The following is a 13,603-nucleotide window of genomic DNA, read 5'->3' as shown; positions in this document are numbered from 1 at the left end:
AAGATTTTGATTCACAAAAAGACACGTGCGCTTATCTTTGTTACTTTTATAAAATTATTAATTTTTTATTTGAATTATATAAATTAATATATTATTTTTTTAGTTAAATAATAATTTCATTCCTCAAAAAATATTATGTTAATTAGACAATTAGTATTCAAAATAATTAGACATAAAAACATCATCTTATGCAATATATTATTCGTTATATTTTTTTATTGATTTGTTATTATTATTTAATTAAATTTATATAAAGTTATTTTTTAAATAAAAAATTCATTTTAGACATTACGAATAAAGAATGCACGGTTCTTTTTAAGCCATAAATAATACACAGTTAAACGATCAGTTATTTATAAAATGACAGAAGATCCAAAGAAAGCAAAGACCCGTCCATAAAAACCTAACCCGGTACATATTTCATTAAGGCTGCTCGGTCACTAGCAAAGGAAACTAAAAACCCTAAACCCTGAGCAAGCACGGTACACAAGCACTCTCAATCTCTCTTGCAATGGCGAAGACAGCGAAACGAAGCGGAAGTGACACAAAGAATAAGAAAAAGAAGAGCAAAAAATCAGGTCCAAACACAGTATCAATGAAGCTGAAAACTTCCACAAGCACCGCTCCGAAACACAATCCTTTCGAGACCATATGGTCCCGCCGCAAATTCGATATTCTTGGCAAGAAAAAAGGAAAAGGCGAAGAGCGTCGTATTGGCCTTGCCCGCTCTCTCGCCATCGACAAGGCACTTCCCCCTCTTACCATCTCTTAATTCTCAATTTGAATTAAATTGTGTGGTTTTAATTTTAAAAAGCGTAAAATGTCTTATCTTTGCTAACGGCAGAGAAAGAAGACGTTGCTAAAAGAATATGAGCAAAGTGGAAAGTCATCAGTGTTTGTTGATAAGCGAATTGGAGAGAAGAATGATGAGTTAGAGGAATTTGATAAGGCTATTATGCGGTCCCAGCGTGAGCGTCAGGTTTGCATTTCTTCGTAACAAGTTATACGAGAAACTTATTATATGTTATAGTTTTTAACTTCCTTTAAGAAACCACTAATTGTTGGAGCCTTCTATAGTATCTGTTTTTGCTCATATTTTTTATTGCTTTGGTTGTCTAAAATTGTTTCGTATCTTTGTGTTTGAAAGGCAATTTAATTAGAATGAAATATGGCAATTTGAAAAAACTGAAATTATGCCAAAAATGCATGGTTTTGCACTAATTCAATTCAGTTGAAATATTGCCTTGATTTGTTGCAAACAAGGCCTATTGGATCTTGAAGATTTTTTGTCGTTCAGTTTCTTTTGATCATAAAAGTGAATTAGCAATAGGGAGGCAGGTGTTTGGTGCAGATTTTACTCAGTAGAAGATATTATCTCACATCTTTATTATTTTTAATAATTTTTTTGGTTGTCTTTTTGTTTACTTCTCTTCATGCATTTGTTCGTAGATGAAATTAAGCAAGAAGAGTAAGTATAATTTATCAGATGGTGAAGAAGAAGATTTTGAAATTCCAAATCTTGGTCCTCTATCTGAGAGAGATGATTTTGATGAAGGAATGCTATCCGATGATGATAATGATGCTCCATATGGAACAAGTATGTATGAACTTCATGTTTTTTAAAAGTTTGGGCTTTGCTCACATTATAATGCCATCATTGATCTAATTTACTTCTGAATTTAGCTTCTCGTTGCATGTAATTGCTGCAGCAGTAAATATTTGCTCAAAAAGAATGTAGCATACAATATGGTTCCTTTGATTGCTTAACTGAAGTACCATCTCTTTATTAGCTCCATTGCATTCTATACATAGCTGAGAGGTTTATATATATATATATTTATATACCTATTTCACAGACACTACTTGGCAGTGTTTATTGTCTGGATTTGTTCTTTATGATGCCATTTTGCTTATCCGTTAAATGGTCTCTTGATATGTCATTTGGATTATTAAAACTTTATAATCCAAGCTTCTATTAGTTATTGTTATGCTGGTATGATTACGGGGCCTGTTTGTGTCACTCTTTTGTTTTTGGTTTTGTGTTTACAACTTTAATGATTATCAATTGTTTTCCTTGCTTGCCTTGCAGCTACCTTAAAGCAACTAGATGCCCATGATACACCAAATCTAAGGGAACAGGGTGCATTGGAAGGAGAGGAAAAGGTAACACCCACCTTCTTACCTCAGTTTTGGGACCTGAATCCTCGTGTTCTAGTCTAAGGTCTTTTTAAATATAAGACCTTTTTAATTGATAATTTTTTATTACTAAAATTTATGACTTGAATGATGATATATTTTTGAAAGGTTGTTGGGTGTGTTCTATTTGGCTTTTCATTAAAGATTTTGTACAAACCAAATGAACCATTGACCTTGACTGAAGTATGACTTCCTGATTGCAGAAGCACAAAACTAAGAAGGAAGTAATGGAGGAGGTTATTTTGAAGAGCAAGTTTTTCAAGGTGCAGCACACTTTGTCTGATTGGAAATCCTTAATGGATAAGAGTATGATTGTCTCCGGGTTTTGAAAATTTTCTTTTGCACTGTACCAGGCTCAAAAAGCAAAAGACAAGGAAGAGAATGAACAGTTAATGGAAGATTTGGATAAAAGTTTCACATCTTTAGTGCAGTCTCGCGTCTTGTTATCTTTGACTGAACCAGGCAAGATGAATGCTTTGAAAGCTCTTGTAAATAAGGACATTCCTGATGGTTTGTTAAGTACCCAAAAACCAGAAGCTATTGGGCAGGTATATTTTTATGGTTCTCGGTTCTGTGAAATTGTATGTAATAAAAAATTTGGTGTGCTAGTTTGCTACTTTGTCAGTGGTCTATTTCTTTTTCTCTAAAAGTTATGGGTTTTATAAATCTTAAATTTGGCACTCGCATTCCTTTTAAATTAGAGCAGTATTAACATGTCAAGGCCTGTGTTATCTCATTTTGTATACACCGGCTGGTTTCGATTCTTTTGTCACTGTTATTATATATGAGTTGGAGCTCTAAAGTTAACAAAAAGCCATTTACACCTTGCTTGCTCAACTCATAGCATGAAAACTTAGCCTTTTTTGCTGTTTCTGGCAGGATCAACCTGATTCTTATGATAAACTTGTCAAAGGGATGATATTGGATATGCGTGCTCACCCGTCAGACCGGACAAAGACACCAGAGGAAATTGCCCAGGAGGAGAGAGAACAACTGGAGCGATTGGAGGTATGTTTATGCTGTATTGCAGATTAAGTCTGCTAGTGTGGCGCCACAGGTTTAAACTTTTTTATTTGCTTGTATTGCACTCCAGTTTCTCTGGTATAAATGATTTATATAACTAACAGAAAACTGTTTATCGATTTTATTTAATTTACTTGTAAATCTATCTTATTGAATGCTGTTTCTGCAATTAAATCTTGCTTGCTAACTTGAATGGTTCTTCACAATGTTAGGAAGAACGTCGGAAACGGATGCTTGCGACTAATAACTCTAGTGATGAAGAGAATGATGACGTTGAGAAGCAATCAATGCAAAGTATAAGGTCAGTATCTGGGGATGATCTGGGCGATTCATTTTCTCTTCAGGAGGAGCCTAAGGCTAAAAAGGGCTGGGTTGATGAGATTCTTGAAAGAAGGGATGTGGAGGACTCTGAGAACGAAGACCTGAATCTATCTGAAGATTCAGAGCTCGCTGAAGATGATGGTGATAGTGAAGGATCTGATGACAGCGACAATGGTGAACATAATGACGAAAATGATAAGCCTCTGTCTTTGAAGGATTGGGAACAAAGCGATGATGATAATCTTGGCACTGACTTGGAAGGGGATGAAGAAAAGTATGACAATCTTGATGATGGCAATGAAGAAATAGAGCCAAGAGGGCAGAAAAAGTCCAAGAAAAATGATGATGTTGAGACTAGGAAAGGAGATGGAGTATCTTTGGTTACAAAGAAAACAAAACAACATTCAACTGAACCAGATATTCCATTTTTAATTGAAGCCCCAAAGAGCTTTGAAGAACTGTGCGCTCTATTGGATAATTGTTCTAATGCCAATGTTATGGTTGTAATCAATCGAATTCGGGCAAGCAACGCGATAAAACTTGCAGCAGAAAATCGGAAGAAAATGCAAGTATGAAATCTTTCCTTCCCTTTTTGTTTACATTGTTTGAAACTGTTGTCTTTTTTATTTGTGCACAGTGGTGGTGGTGCGGTGAGTGGCTTGATTGATGTTGATTTTGAGTGTTCTTAAAGTAATAAATTAATGTAGATATTGATATGGCTTTGTCTCTAAAAACAAAAAAAAAAAGACGTGAATGGGATATGCTAGTTAACAAATGGGGAGTTTGTCCAATATGCACATTAGTTTGTTATTTAATTTAGCTGCTCGTTTGTTTGGTTGTGTACTCTGGAGATGATTATGTTATTAAAGCATTGTTTCTGAGTCTGTCTTGGTTAATGTGTGTCATTGTTATCCCATTGAATCACTCACAATATCATCTCTCATAATGATGAAATAATCTCTTCTTTTCTCAGGTATTTTATGGTGTATTATTGCAGTATTTTGCTGTTTTAGCAAATAAAAAGCCCTTGAACTTTGAGTTGTTAAATTTGCTGGTCAAGCCACTGATAGAGATGAGCATGGAGATTCCATACTTTTCTGCAATATGTGCTCGTCAGCGGATCTTACGAACTCGAGCACAGTTTTGTGAATCTATTAAGAACCGAGGTTATTTGTAATATGGAGAGGCGATGGATTTCCATTTCTTCCTTTCTAGAATCTATGAGCCTTCTGCAGCTCTACAACTAAAAAATCATTTTTCTTGCAGAAAGTGGATGTTGGCCTTCCATGAAAACATTGTCTCTCTTGAGGTTGTGGTCCATGGTTTTTCCATGCTCTGACTTTCGTCATGTTGTCATGACTCCGGCAATATTATTGATGTGTGAATATCTTATGCGTTGCCCCATCTTTTCGGGTCGTGATATTGCAGTCGGTTCTTTCTTATGTTCCATTCTTCTCTCTGTAAGTAGTCTCTCATCCATCACTTCTCCCCAAACTTAATAATCATACCAATGCGAACGGTTTACTTTTGTAGCAGTGGCTTCTGCACTTGATCACCTGTTTGTTATGTTACTTATTATCACCTCTATAGATTCTCATTTTATAGTTGGTGTTTGGATTATGCTAAAAGTGACTCTTTAGGCACAGTTTCGTTTTAGTTATGTCTCTCATTGAACGAGACCCTATCACTTTCATGCATATCACAATCACAAAATACTTAACATCACTCACTATCAGCATATATTACAATGTGTATATGGCATCTTTATAAATAAACTTAGCTCTTTGCCTTGATTTTCCCCATCATAATTGCAGTTGAAATCTAATAATGTGCTTCATTTGTGTTTCAGGTAACTAAACAATCTAAGAAGTTCTGTCCTGAAGCCATTGTATTTCTCCAAACTCTGCTGAAGGCTGCTGTTGAACAAAAGCCAGCGTCTTACAGGGAATCACAGGTATATAATGCCATGATGGCTGTGGTTTATAATGTGGCTTTCAGTTTAGTGTGGTCTTCGGAATTAGCTTCCAATGATATAGCATGGGTTTCAGAGTAGTGTGCTTTTTTCTTTTTCCAACCAATCATTAACTTCCAGCCCAATCTAAACTAAATGAACTAGATAATAGAAATATAAATGCTCATTCCAAATCCAAACCCGTTTAACTATGTGTCATGTCGTGTCAAAAATTGTCAGCCCTAATATTATTATGCCATAATATATGAAGGCTGATCGTCAAAAAGAAAATCTAGAACTTTGTGTGTCTTTTCAATTCTATCCACTTCTTTTAATTTTATCAATTCTAATCTCAATTGTAACATTTAGAACAAATTTACATAATTCAGCAAGTGGATCAAAGAAAACAGACAACCTAATATATCTTTTATTCATTTGTAATGCCAGGAAACTTAAAAATATTTTCTTTATTCATTTGTTTCCTTAAAAAATAATGGTATTAATTCTTTTCTCTAGTAACGGATAGTAAAAATGTTAATATTTTAATAAAGGAAGGATGTCAGAAAAACTTTATTTGTTGTTGTTAGTATTCAAGATGATTAGTATGCTTTTACTTATGAAGGTAGTTTTCCAGGTCTTATATGTATATCTCAATTTTTATTCATGAGATTGCATAAAATAACGATTAATATTGTAGTTCAGGCTACAATTGATAAATTAAAAGAATTGGATTGACTTCAAAGATATATAATATGTTTTTTAAAATTTTTCTAACGGTGAGCCTATTTTTAATAACTTGAATGCATATCATGAAGACAGTTGCTTTGAGTTATTATTTTTAAGCTTGCTTTTATATTGTATTTAATTATCTCGAAAATGAACTTCAAATCAGAAACTCGGATAGGAGACGCCTAATTTCCATTCCTAATTCATTTCCCAGCGTATCAAATGTTCTCGCAGTATCTCTCAGTTGTGGAATTGCCTTATTGTACATTATTAAGGCTGCCTACTTGTAGTAATTTGAAGAGATGACCATTAATTCTTTGGCAGATTTATCATCTTGTGGAACTAAAATCACTTGGGTCCTTGCTGTTTATGCGCCATTGTGTAAATGAGATTAATCCTTTGAATTTCTTCATGATAATGGACATGCCAGAAGACTCTTCCTTTTTCAGCTCTGATAATTTCAGGTTAGTGAGAAATTCTGTTTCTCTGACATTAGTTAATGCCTAGAGCAAGGAATACTTTTCTGTTTTTTGGAGCTTGTCTTGTGGTCTAGGAGTACAACGTTGGTTGGGTGGAGGGGGTATCCAAATTCATTTGAATTCTAGAGAGGTTAAGAATTGATGCAGAGAATACAACATGCAAAGTGTAATATTGGGGATTAGGACAAGATGAGAACGTCAAAGCTTTGGGCCTGTTCTACAGTTGCAAGTTTGCACCCTAGACACCAATTAGGATTAAATTTGTTTCCATCTCCATATTGATGCAATTAGTTTTTACTGTTTGCTAATTTCTAAAAGATGAATTCGTATTTTCAAATACAGGGCTAGTGTGCTGGTTACTGCGATAGAAACATTACGAGGATATGTTGACATTTATGAAGGGCTTCCTTCCTTTCCTGAGATATTTTTGCCAATTTCAACTTTGTTACTTGAAGTGGCAAAACAGCAAAACTTGTCAGCAATATTGCAAGATAAATTTAAAGATGTTGCTCAACTTATTAAGAAGAAAGCTGATGAACATCATATGCTGCGGCGACCACTTCAAATGCGGAAGCAGAAGCCAGTGCCCATCAAACTACTTAATCCAAAATTTGAGGAGAAGTAATTTATAATTTCTGAGTCTCTGTTTTGTCTTTGTTGCATTTTGCTTCTTTATGTTGGGAGGGAAACATTCATTTGTTACATTGTTCTGCAGCTTTGTTAAGGGTAGAGACTATGATCCAGACCGTGAACGGGTTGAAAGGAAAAAGCTAAATAAACTTCTAAGGAGAGAAGCAAAAGGAGCAGCTCGTGAACTGCGCAAGGACAATTATTTCTTAACGGAAGTGAAGGAAAAAGATAAAGCACTTGTGGAAGAAGAAAGATCAGATAAGTACGGAAAGGCAAGGGCCTTCCTCCAGGAACAGGAAAGTGCTTTTAAATCTGGACAGCTAGGAAGAGGCAGGAAGAGAAGAAGATGAGACTGGATGAAGCCGATTTCTATGTTCAAACTAATTTGCATTTGTTGTTGCTCATATTCCTCAAGGTAAACACTCTCCACACATATCCTCTTTTTTTTGTTAAAGAAAAAAAGCGAAAAAAGTTGTGCCCTGATATATATAGACATACAGTTGTTTATTCCGAACAGCTGTAGAAATTGGACTGCTGCTCTGCTATGTACGCATCCTTTTTGGTGCAAGGCGGCACTAGAGCCATGTAAAATTTTCCATGTTCTATATTCATTTGGTTTCTCATTAAAACTCATTGTTTGATTGAGATCATATTTGTTGCATAGATAAAGTAAACGGCAGTAATTCATGGCCAGTGGGTGGGCCATTGTTGCTCTCTTTTTGCACCTAGGGGCAAAAATGGACGTGGCAACTTTTTCACCTGAATTTAATATTAAGCAATCGCGCTTTGTAGCTTGAGAATGCAAGCCCACCACTTTGGACCAGATCATCACATCAATGACTAATCTCAGTCCCTGGTGACAGTGACAACACGATATAACCTCGCAGACAGGAATTGAAGAACTGGAAATATAGTTTCCACATTTCCATTCGTAATGGTTCAACTAGATAAACTTCTTATCTCAAATTGCAAATGCTCTCTTTTCTTTTGTTTTTTACTTGCTGTCGTATTTTCTTCTTTGGAAGACAGATCATATTCTGTACTGTACTTCTGAGGACTTAAATTGAGGTGCAATAGTCAGGCTTATATGAGGAGCATCATTTTATTTTTATGCTGGGAGTTAATTCTTTTTATTTTTATTTTGTTTTTGAGGGATTAAGAGGGAAAGGACTGTTCCTGTTGTATAGAACAAGCTGTTTAACTAAAAATTTAAATATGAAACGAAAGAATTGAGGCTGAGATGAAAAAAGGGATAGCAGAAATCATGGCGACCATAGCCTGTATGCACTATGGACTATAAAGTAAAAAGCCAAATCCAAGCAAAATCAACCAAATGATGGTGACCATAGACCCTGCTCGACGCCATTTAGAGATTGTAATCCTTAACAGTGAACAGCCACTAAAATTATGACATTTCAACTATAAAGTTCTTGGGTTAATTCTCTTTTCTTTTTTTTTTTTTTCTTTTTTGGGTTTGGAAGGTGCTCCATTGTAGTAATCACAGCTAGCTTGGCTCTAGTTAATACTGTCATTTCCTTTGTTAAATTAATTAGGTGGTTAGTTAAAGACAGGTTAAAAGTTCAACATTATCTTTATTAAGCTTGAAGTGTTTGACCACACCAACCTATCCAACTCCCAATTTATCAAACTTTTTATTTTTTCCCCTTCAGTCAAATGGAATGATGCATTTAGAGAAAGATTTGGCAACACAGTCTACAAATGTATATTGACAGAGGATCTGAGCGAAGCAAAATCATATGAGATTTTCTTTTTTCTTTTTTTCTTTTTAAAAGGTATATATGATTAGAATGTTAGAAATAGGAGGAAAATTTCTTTTTTTTTGTAAGGTGGGAATAAACAATCACATCTAAAAAAAATGAAAAATCTCAAAGTTGAAAATCAAATTTAGATATTAAGTACATAAGACTAATAAATAATTTATGTGTTTTAATTTTTATAGAAAATCATTTAAAAGTACATTTTGTAATAGGCTAGTAACTATTGTTCTTAGTAAATTTCAATATGCTATTATTTTTTCTCAATACAAATGTAAATGTGTTTATTTTCTTGAAGTCTATGCTCATAAATTAAGTAAATTTTTATTATATTACGTTGGACCTCCAATAGATAATGCTCCAATTATCATAATGCAAAGAAAAGGATCAAAATTTTGACCATAATTGCCGAAAGAAGAAAAATTCTTGAATAAGACAACTGAACTCATTAGGATCCTTCTCTTTAAATGAAATTTATTTCCAACCCTCTGATATAAATGACAGGCAAAAATGGATGGGTTGTGATTGAGCTTGTGACCATCAACTATTTCAATATTTTGATAAGTAGCTGAAATAGCAAAATCCTATTGGTCATTATAGAGTAGCAGTGGGGGCTCACTAGACATGACCCTGCCGATAAATGATTAACATCCAAATCCTTATAACTCCTTTTTGGCTGTCCACAAAATGCAATTCCTCCTTTTATTAAGTAAAATAAAAATCAAGAACCATATTATTATGCATTTAATTCAGCTGATTAATCTGATTGATGAATGAATTTACTTTTCAGTTCTCAGCCAATTTGGATTCAACATAATAATCTATTTCACCTAAGAATTTATATTATCCACTAATAAAATAATAAAATATAGAACTATCAATTAATTAGTGTAATCTCCAATTTGGGCTTAAAAATTCTTTTTAGTGGCTGGGACCTGACATTAAAACATCTTTTGGTCAAAGAATAAGTTTTCATTAATTAATCCACTAAACAAAACAAACGCCCACCTCTGGTCAATTAAATTGCTATCATCATTCACCATTTGTAATAATTTGATTGTTATTCTTTTTTTTTTCTTCTTTTCTTACACACATTATATAATAATTATTTATTTTAAGAAAAGGGGGACAAACATCAATAAAAGAATAATCAACAAAATCACTTAAAACATTTCTGTACTAATTTCTTCCACTCGAATTAGATTTACAAATCAAAAGCTGAAAGTCAATGGTTCCGTCTTAGTCTCCCTTTACTTGTACACCATTCTAAAGATTTAACGCGGAAAGAACTTTGATTCTTGTAATAACCCTTCAACAAAAATCTCTCTTCTTCGCTCTCTTTCTATTTTTCGGTTACATGTAGAAAAGTAAGGATCTTTATTGATTTGGGTTAACCATGAATTGTTCCATTCAGAGTCTAAAGTTTGCAACTTTAATTCTAGTGTCAGCAACACTAATAAGTTCTTCTGTAATTGGAGAAGATGATGCGAAGTGCCTTGAAGGTGTTAGAAATTCACTTAGTGACCCACAAGGAAAGCTAAGTTCATGGAATTTTGCTAATTCATCATCTGGGTTTCTCTGCAATTTTGTGGGTGTTTCCTGTTGGAATGATCAAGAAAACAGGATTATTAATCTTGAACTGAGAGATATGCAGCTGTCAGGACAAGTACCTGAGTCTTTAAAGTACTGTAAGAGCTTACAAAATTTGGATCTTTCATCAAATGCTCTTTCTGGTACGATTCCTTCTCAGATCTGTACTTGGTTGCCTTATTTAGTAACTCTTGATCTTTCAAATAACGATCTTTCTGGTTCTATCCCACATGATCTTGTTAACTGTACGTACTTGAATAATTTGATATTATCAAATAATCGTCTTTCTGGACCTATCCCTTATGAGTTTTCCAGCTTGTCTAGGTTAAAGAGGTTTTCTGTTGCAAATAATGATCTTACTGGTACAATTCCATCGTTCTTTAGTAATTTTGATCCTGCTGATTTTGATGGGAATAATGGACTTTGTGGGAAGCCTTTAGGATCTAACTGTGGTGGGTTAAGCAAAAAGAATCTTGCTATTATTATTGCTGCTGGGGTTTTTGGTGCTGCTGCATCTTTGTTGTTGGGATTTGGGGTTTGGTGGTGGTATCACTTGAGGTATTCTAGGAGGAGAAAAAGAGGGCATGGAATTGGAAGAGGTGATGATACTAGTTGGGCTGCTAAATTGAGATCTCATAAGCTTGTTCAGGTTTCTTTATTTCAAAAGCCTCTCGTTAAGGTTAGATTGGCTGATTTAATTGCAGCTACTAATAACTTTAATCCTGAGAATATCATCATTTCTAGCCGGACGGGTATTACCTATAAAGCACTTCTTCCGGATGGATCAGCACTTGCAATCAAGCGTCTTAACACTTGTAAGCTTGGTGAGAAGCATTTCCGATCAGAGATGAATCGACTGGGGCAGCTTAGACATCCAAACTTGACACCCCTTTTGGGATTTTGTGTTGTAGAGGATGAGAAGCTTTTGGTTTATAAGCATATGTCTAATGGCACTTTATATGCTTTGTTGCATGGAAATGGTACCTTATTGGATTGGCCAACAAGATTTAGAATTGGTGTGGGTGCTGCTAGGGGTCTAGCTTGGCTTCATCATGGGTGTCAACCTCCTTTCTTGCACCAGAATATATGCTCTAATGTGATACTTGTGGATGAAGATTTTGACGCTAGGATCATGGATTTTGGATTGGCAAGGCTTATGACTTCCTCAGATTCTAATGAGAGCAGTTATGTTAATGGGGACTTAGGTGAATTAGGTTATGTAGCGCCAGAGTACTCGAGCACTATGGTTGCTTCATTAAAAGGAGATGTGTACGGATTTGGGGTGGTGCTTCTTGAGCTTGTTACAGGGCAAAAGCCTCTTGATATTGCAACTCCTGAAGAAGAATTCAAGGGCAACTTGGTGGATTGGGTGAATCAACTCTCAAGTTCAGGTAGACTCAAGGATGCAATTGACAAGAGTCTTTGCGGAAAAGGACACGATGAAGAAATCTTGCAGTTCTTGAAAATTGGCTTGAATTGTGTGATTGCTCGGCCTAAAGATAGATGGTCTATGCTCCGTGTTTACCAGTCGTTAAAGGTCACTGGCAGTGATCTTGGTTTCTCAGAGCAAGATGAGGAATTTCCTTTGATTTTTGGCAAGCAAGATAATGAATAAACAAGTGAATACTGCAAAATTTCGGGTAAGTTCTGTATCATTGTATCATGTATCATAAAATAAAACTGTAATTAACTCAAGAAATTTTGTCCATCCTCTTCCTTTTCTTTTTTGTTCCATGGAAAGCAATCTCAATGCTCCCTGCAATTTGTAATATGATGTGTACGTTTGTAGCCTTAGAAATGTCAAGTGATTAATCAATCATTAATCAGGATTAGGGCCTTGATGTCCTAAATCATTATTAATGTTAGCCTGAGATAGACTTATTACTTCAATTATTGCTGTTAATTTGTTATGGATCATGGAGGCAGCATCCTAACTAAGATGCTGCATTCATAGGATTCTTTTAAATTATTCTTAATATGCACGGAATGGAAGAAGCAGATGATCTATCCAAATTATTTATGGTTATTTGGGGTATTTTAGAGCTTTAATGACATATTTTTTTATATATAATATGGTCAAAATATGTATGTATACCTCACTTAAGTCTAATTGTCTAATTTCAGGTAATATTAGCCAAGAGAGGAAAATATGGAGCAAAATACTACAAGAAAAAAAGAGCTTTATTGGACGTGTTTGTGTTAAGACCCAAGACTGAGACACATGAGCCTGCTATTTGCTTTGCTAATCCCAATTCTACTATTTATCTAAGGAATATTTAGTCATTTTGTATTATTATTAGGATTTATATTAAGAGTTATTGTGGATAATGTTTAGTGGAGATAAGGACATACTTATTGGGTTAGGGAGACTTATGTTGGTGGAGGACTCTTCTCTATATATATCTCTGCCTTTTTCTCATTCACCGAACATACTATTTATTTTTCAACGATTGAGGGTAGTTTCTCTAGACTATCCACGGTAAATATGATAGATATGATAGACGGCTTCATTTTAGTTTTTTTTTTTTTAAATTATTATTAGGAAGTTCAATGTGCCTTAGACTATATATAAGAGATAGCTATTTCTTTACCCTTGTTATAAAGTGAAATTTTACCTAATGTAGAGTTGGAGGTTTGAAATTAAGACCTCTGTGTTCCAAGAGCAATTGTTTTTACCACTAGAGCTGGATTTTAAATATTTCATCTTAATTATATATTGAAAAATATAATAATAATATTTCTTTTGAATTTGAATATACATGTCCATATTTTTTTTATTAATTAATATGGCTATTATTATACTTTAGAGATAGAGAATATCTCATTATCCATTATAATTCGTAACCTTGAGAAGAAGAGGCAAATAACAGATTGAAATTTTTACTCTTAGACTGTTTTACATTAAGGAGTAA

At 34.3% G+C, this 13,603-nt stretch overlaps 2 protein-coding genes across 7 annotated transcripts; both read left to right on the top strand.

Annotated features, from left to right (window-relative positions):
• Positions 1 to 367: 367 nt before the first annotated feature.
• Positions 368 to 8,437, top strand: LOC8280611 (nucleolar protein 14). 6 transcript variants are annotated; one of them, XR_007215895.1, is made up of 16 exons: positions 368 to 745; positions 845 to 979; positions 1,450 to 1,597; positions 2,090 to 2,163; positions 2,400 to 2,459; positions 2,550 to 2,744; positions 3,076 to 3,204; positions 3,432 to 4,109; positions 4,514 to 4,706; positions 4,807 to 5,000; positions 5,390 to 5,494; positions 6,542 to 6,681; positions 7,039 to 7,317; positions 7,412 to 7,741; positions 7,827 to 7,872; positions 7,991 to 8,437. XR_007215895.1 is itself a non-coding variant. In XM_025157026.2 (14 exons), the coding sequence occupies exons 1-14, from the start codon at positions 512 to 514 to the stop codon at positions 7,674 to 7,676; spliced, it is 2,829 nt and encodes a 942-aa protein (XP_025012794.2). In that variant the 5' UTR covers positions 368 to 511; the 3' UTR covers positions 7,677 to 8,437. The 6 variants fall into 6 exon arrangements, 1 of the variants encoding a protein (XP_025012794.2); XR_007215892.1 differs by lacking the exon at positions 7,827 to 7,872 and having other exon boundaries at positions 8,119 to 8,437; XR_007215893.1 differs by lacking the exon at positions 7,827 to 7,872.
• Positions 8,438 to 10,265: 1,828 nt separating this feature from the next.
• LOC8280612 (inactive LRR receptor-like serine/threonine-protein kinase BIR2) lies at positions 10,266 to 13,114 on the top strand. Its single transcript, XM_002517384.4, has 2 exons — positions 10,266 to 12,331; positions 12,816 to 13,114. The coding sequence occupies exon 1, from the start codon at positions 10,498 to 10,500 to the stop codon at positions 12,304 to 12,306; it is 1,809 nt and encodes a 602-aa protein (XP_002517430.1). The 5' UTR covers positions 10,266 to 10,497; the 3' UTR covers positions 12,307 to 12,331; positions 12,816 to 13,114.
• The last annotated feature ends 489 nt before the right edge of the window (positions 13,115 to 13,603 follow it).

The sequence above is a fragment of the Ricinus communis genome, chromosome 5, assembly GCF_019578655.1.
Source record: "Ricinus communis isolate WT05 ecotype wild-type chromosome 5, ASM1957865v1, whole genome shotgun sequence".
Taxonomy (NCBI): domain Eukaryota; kingdom Viridiplantae; phylum Streptophyta; class Magnoliopsida; order Malpighiales; family Euphorbiaceae; genus Ricinus; species Ricinus communis.
The sequence above is the reverse complement of the archived record's forward strand: the minus strand, read 5'-3'. Positions and strand labels throughout refer to the sequence as shown.

What these genes read in the sequence shown, in the direction of transcription:
- LOC8280611 (XM_025157026.2), top strand. Translation starts at nt 512, where the DNA reads ATGGCGAAGACAGCGAAACGAAGCGGAAGTGACACAAAGAATAAGAAA. An exon ending in GCTCTCTCGCCATCGACAAG is followed by an intron (nt 746 to 844) that starts GCACTTCCCCCT and finishes TGCTAACGGCAG; the next exon opens with AGAAAGAAGACGTTGCTAAA. An exon ending in AACCAGAAGCTATTGGGCAG is followed by an intron (nt 2,745 to 3,075) that starts GTATATTTTTAT and finishes TGTTTCTGGCAG; the next exon opens with GATCAACCTGATTCTTATGA.
- LOC8280612 (XM_002517384.4), top strand. Translation starts at nt 10,498, where the DNA reads ATGAATTGTTCCATTCAGAGTCTAAAGTTTGCAACTTTAATTCTAGTG.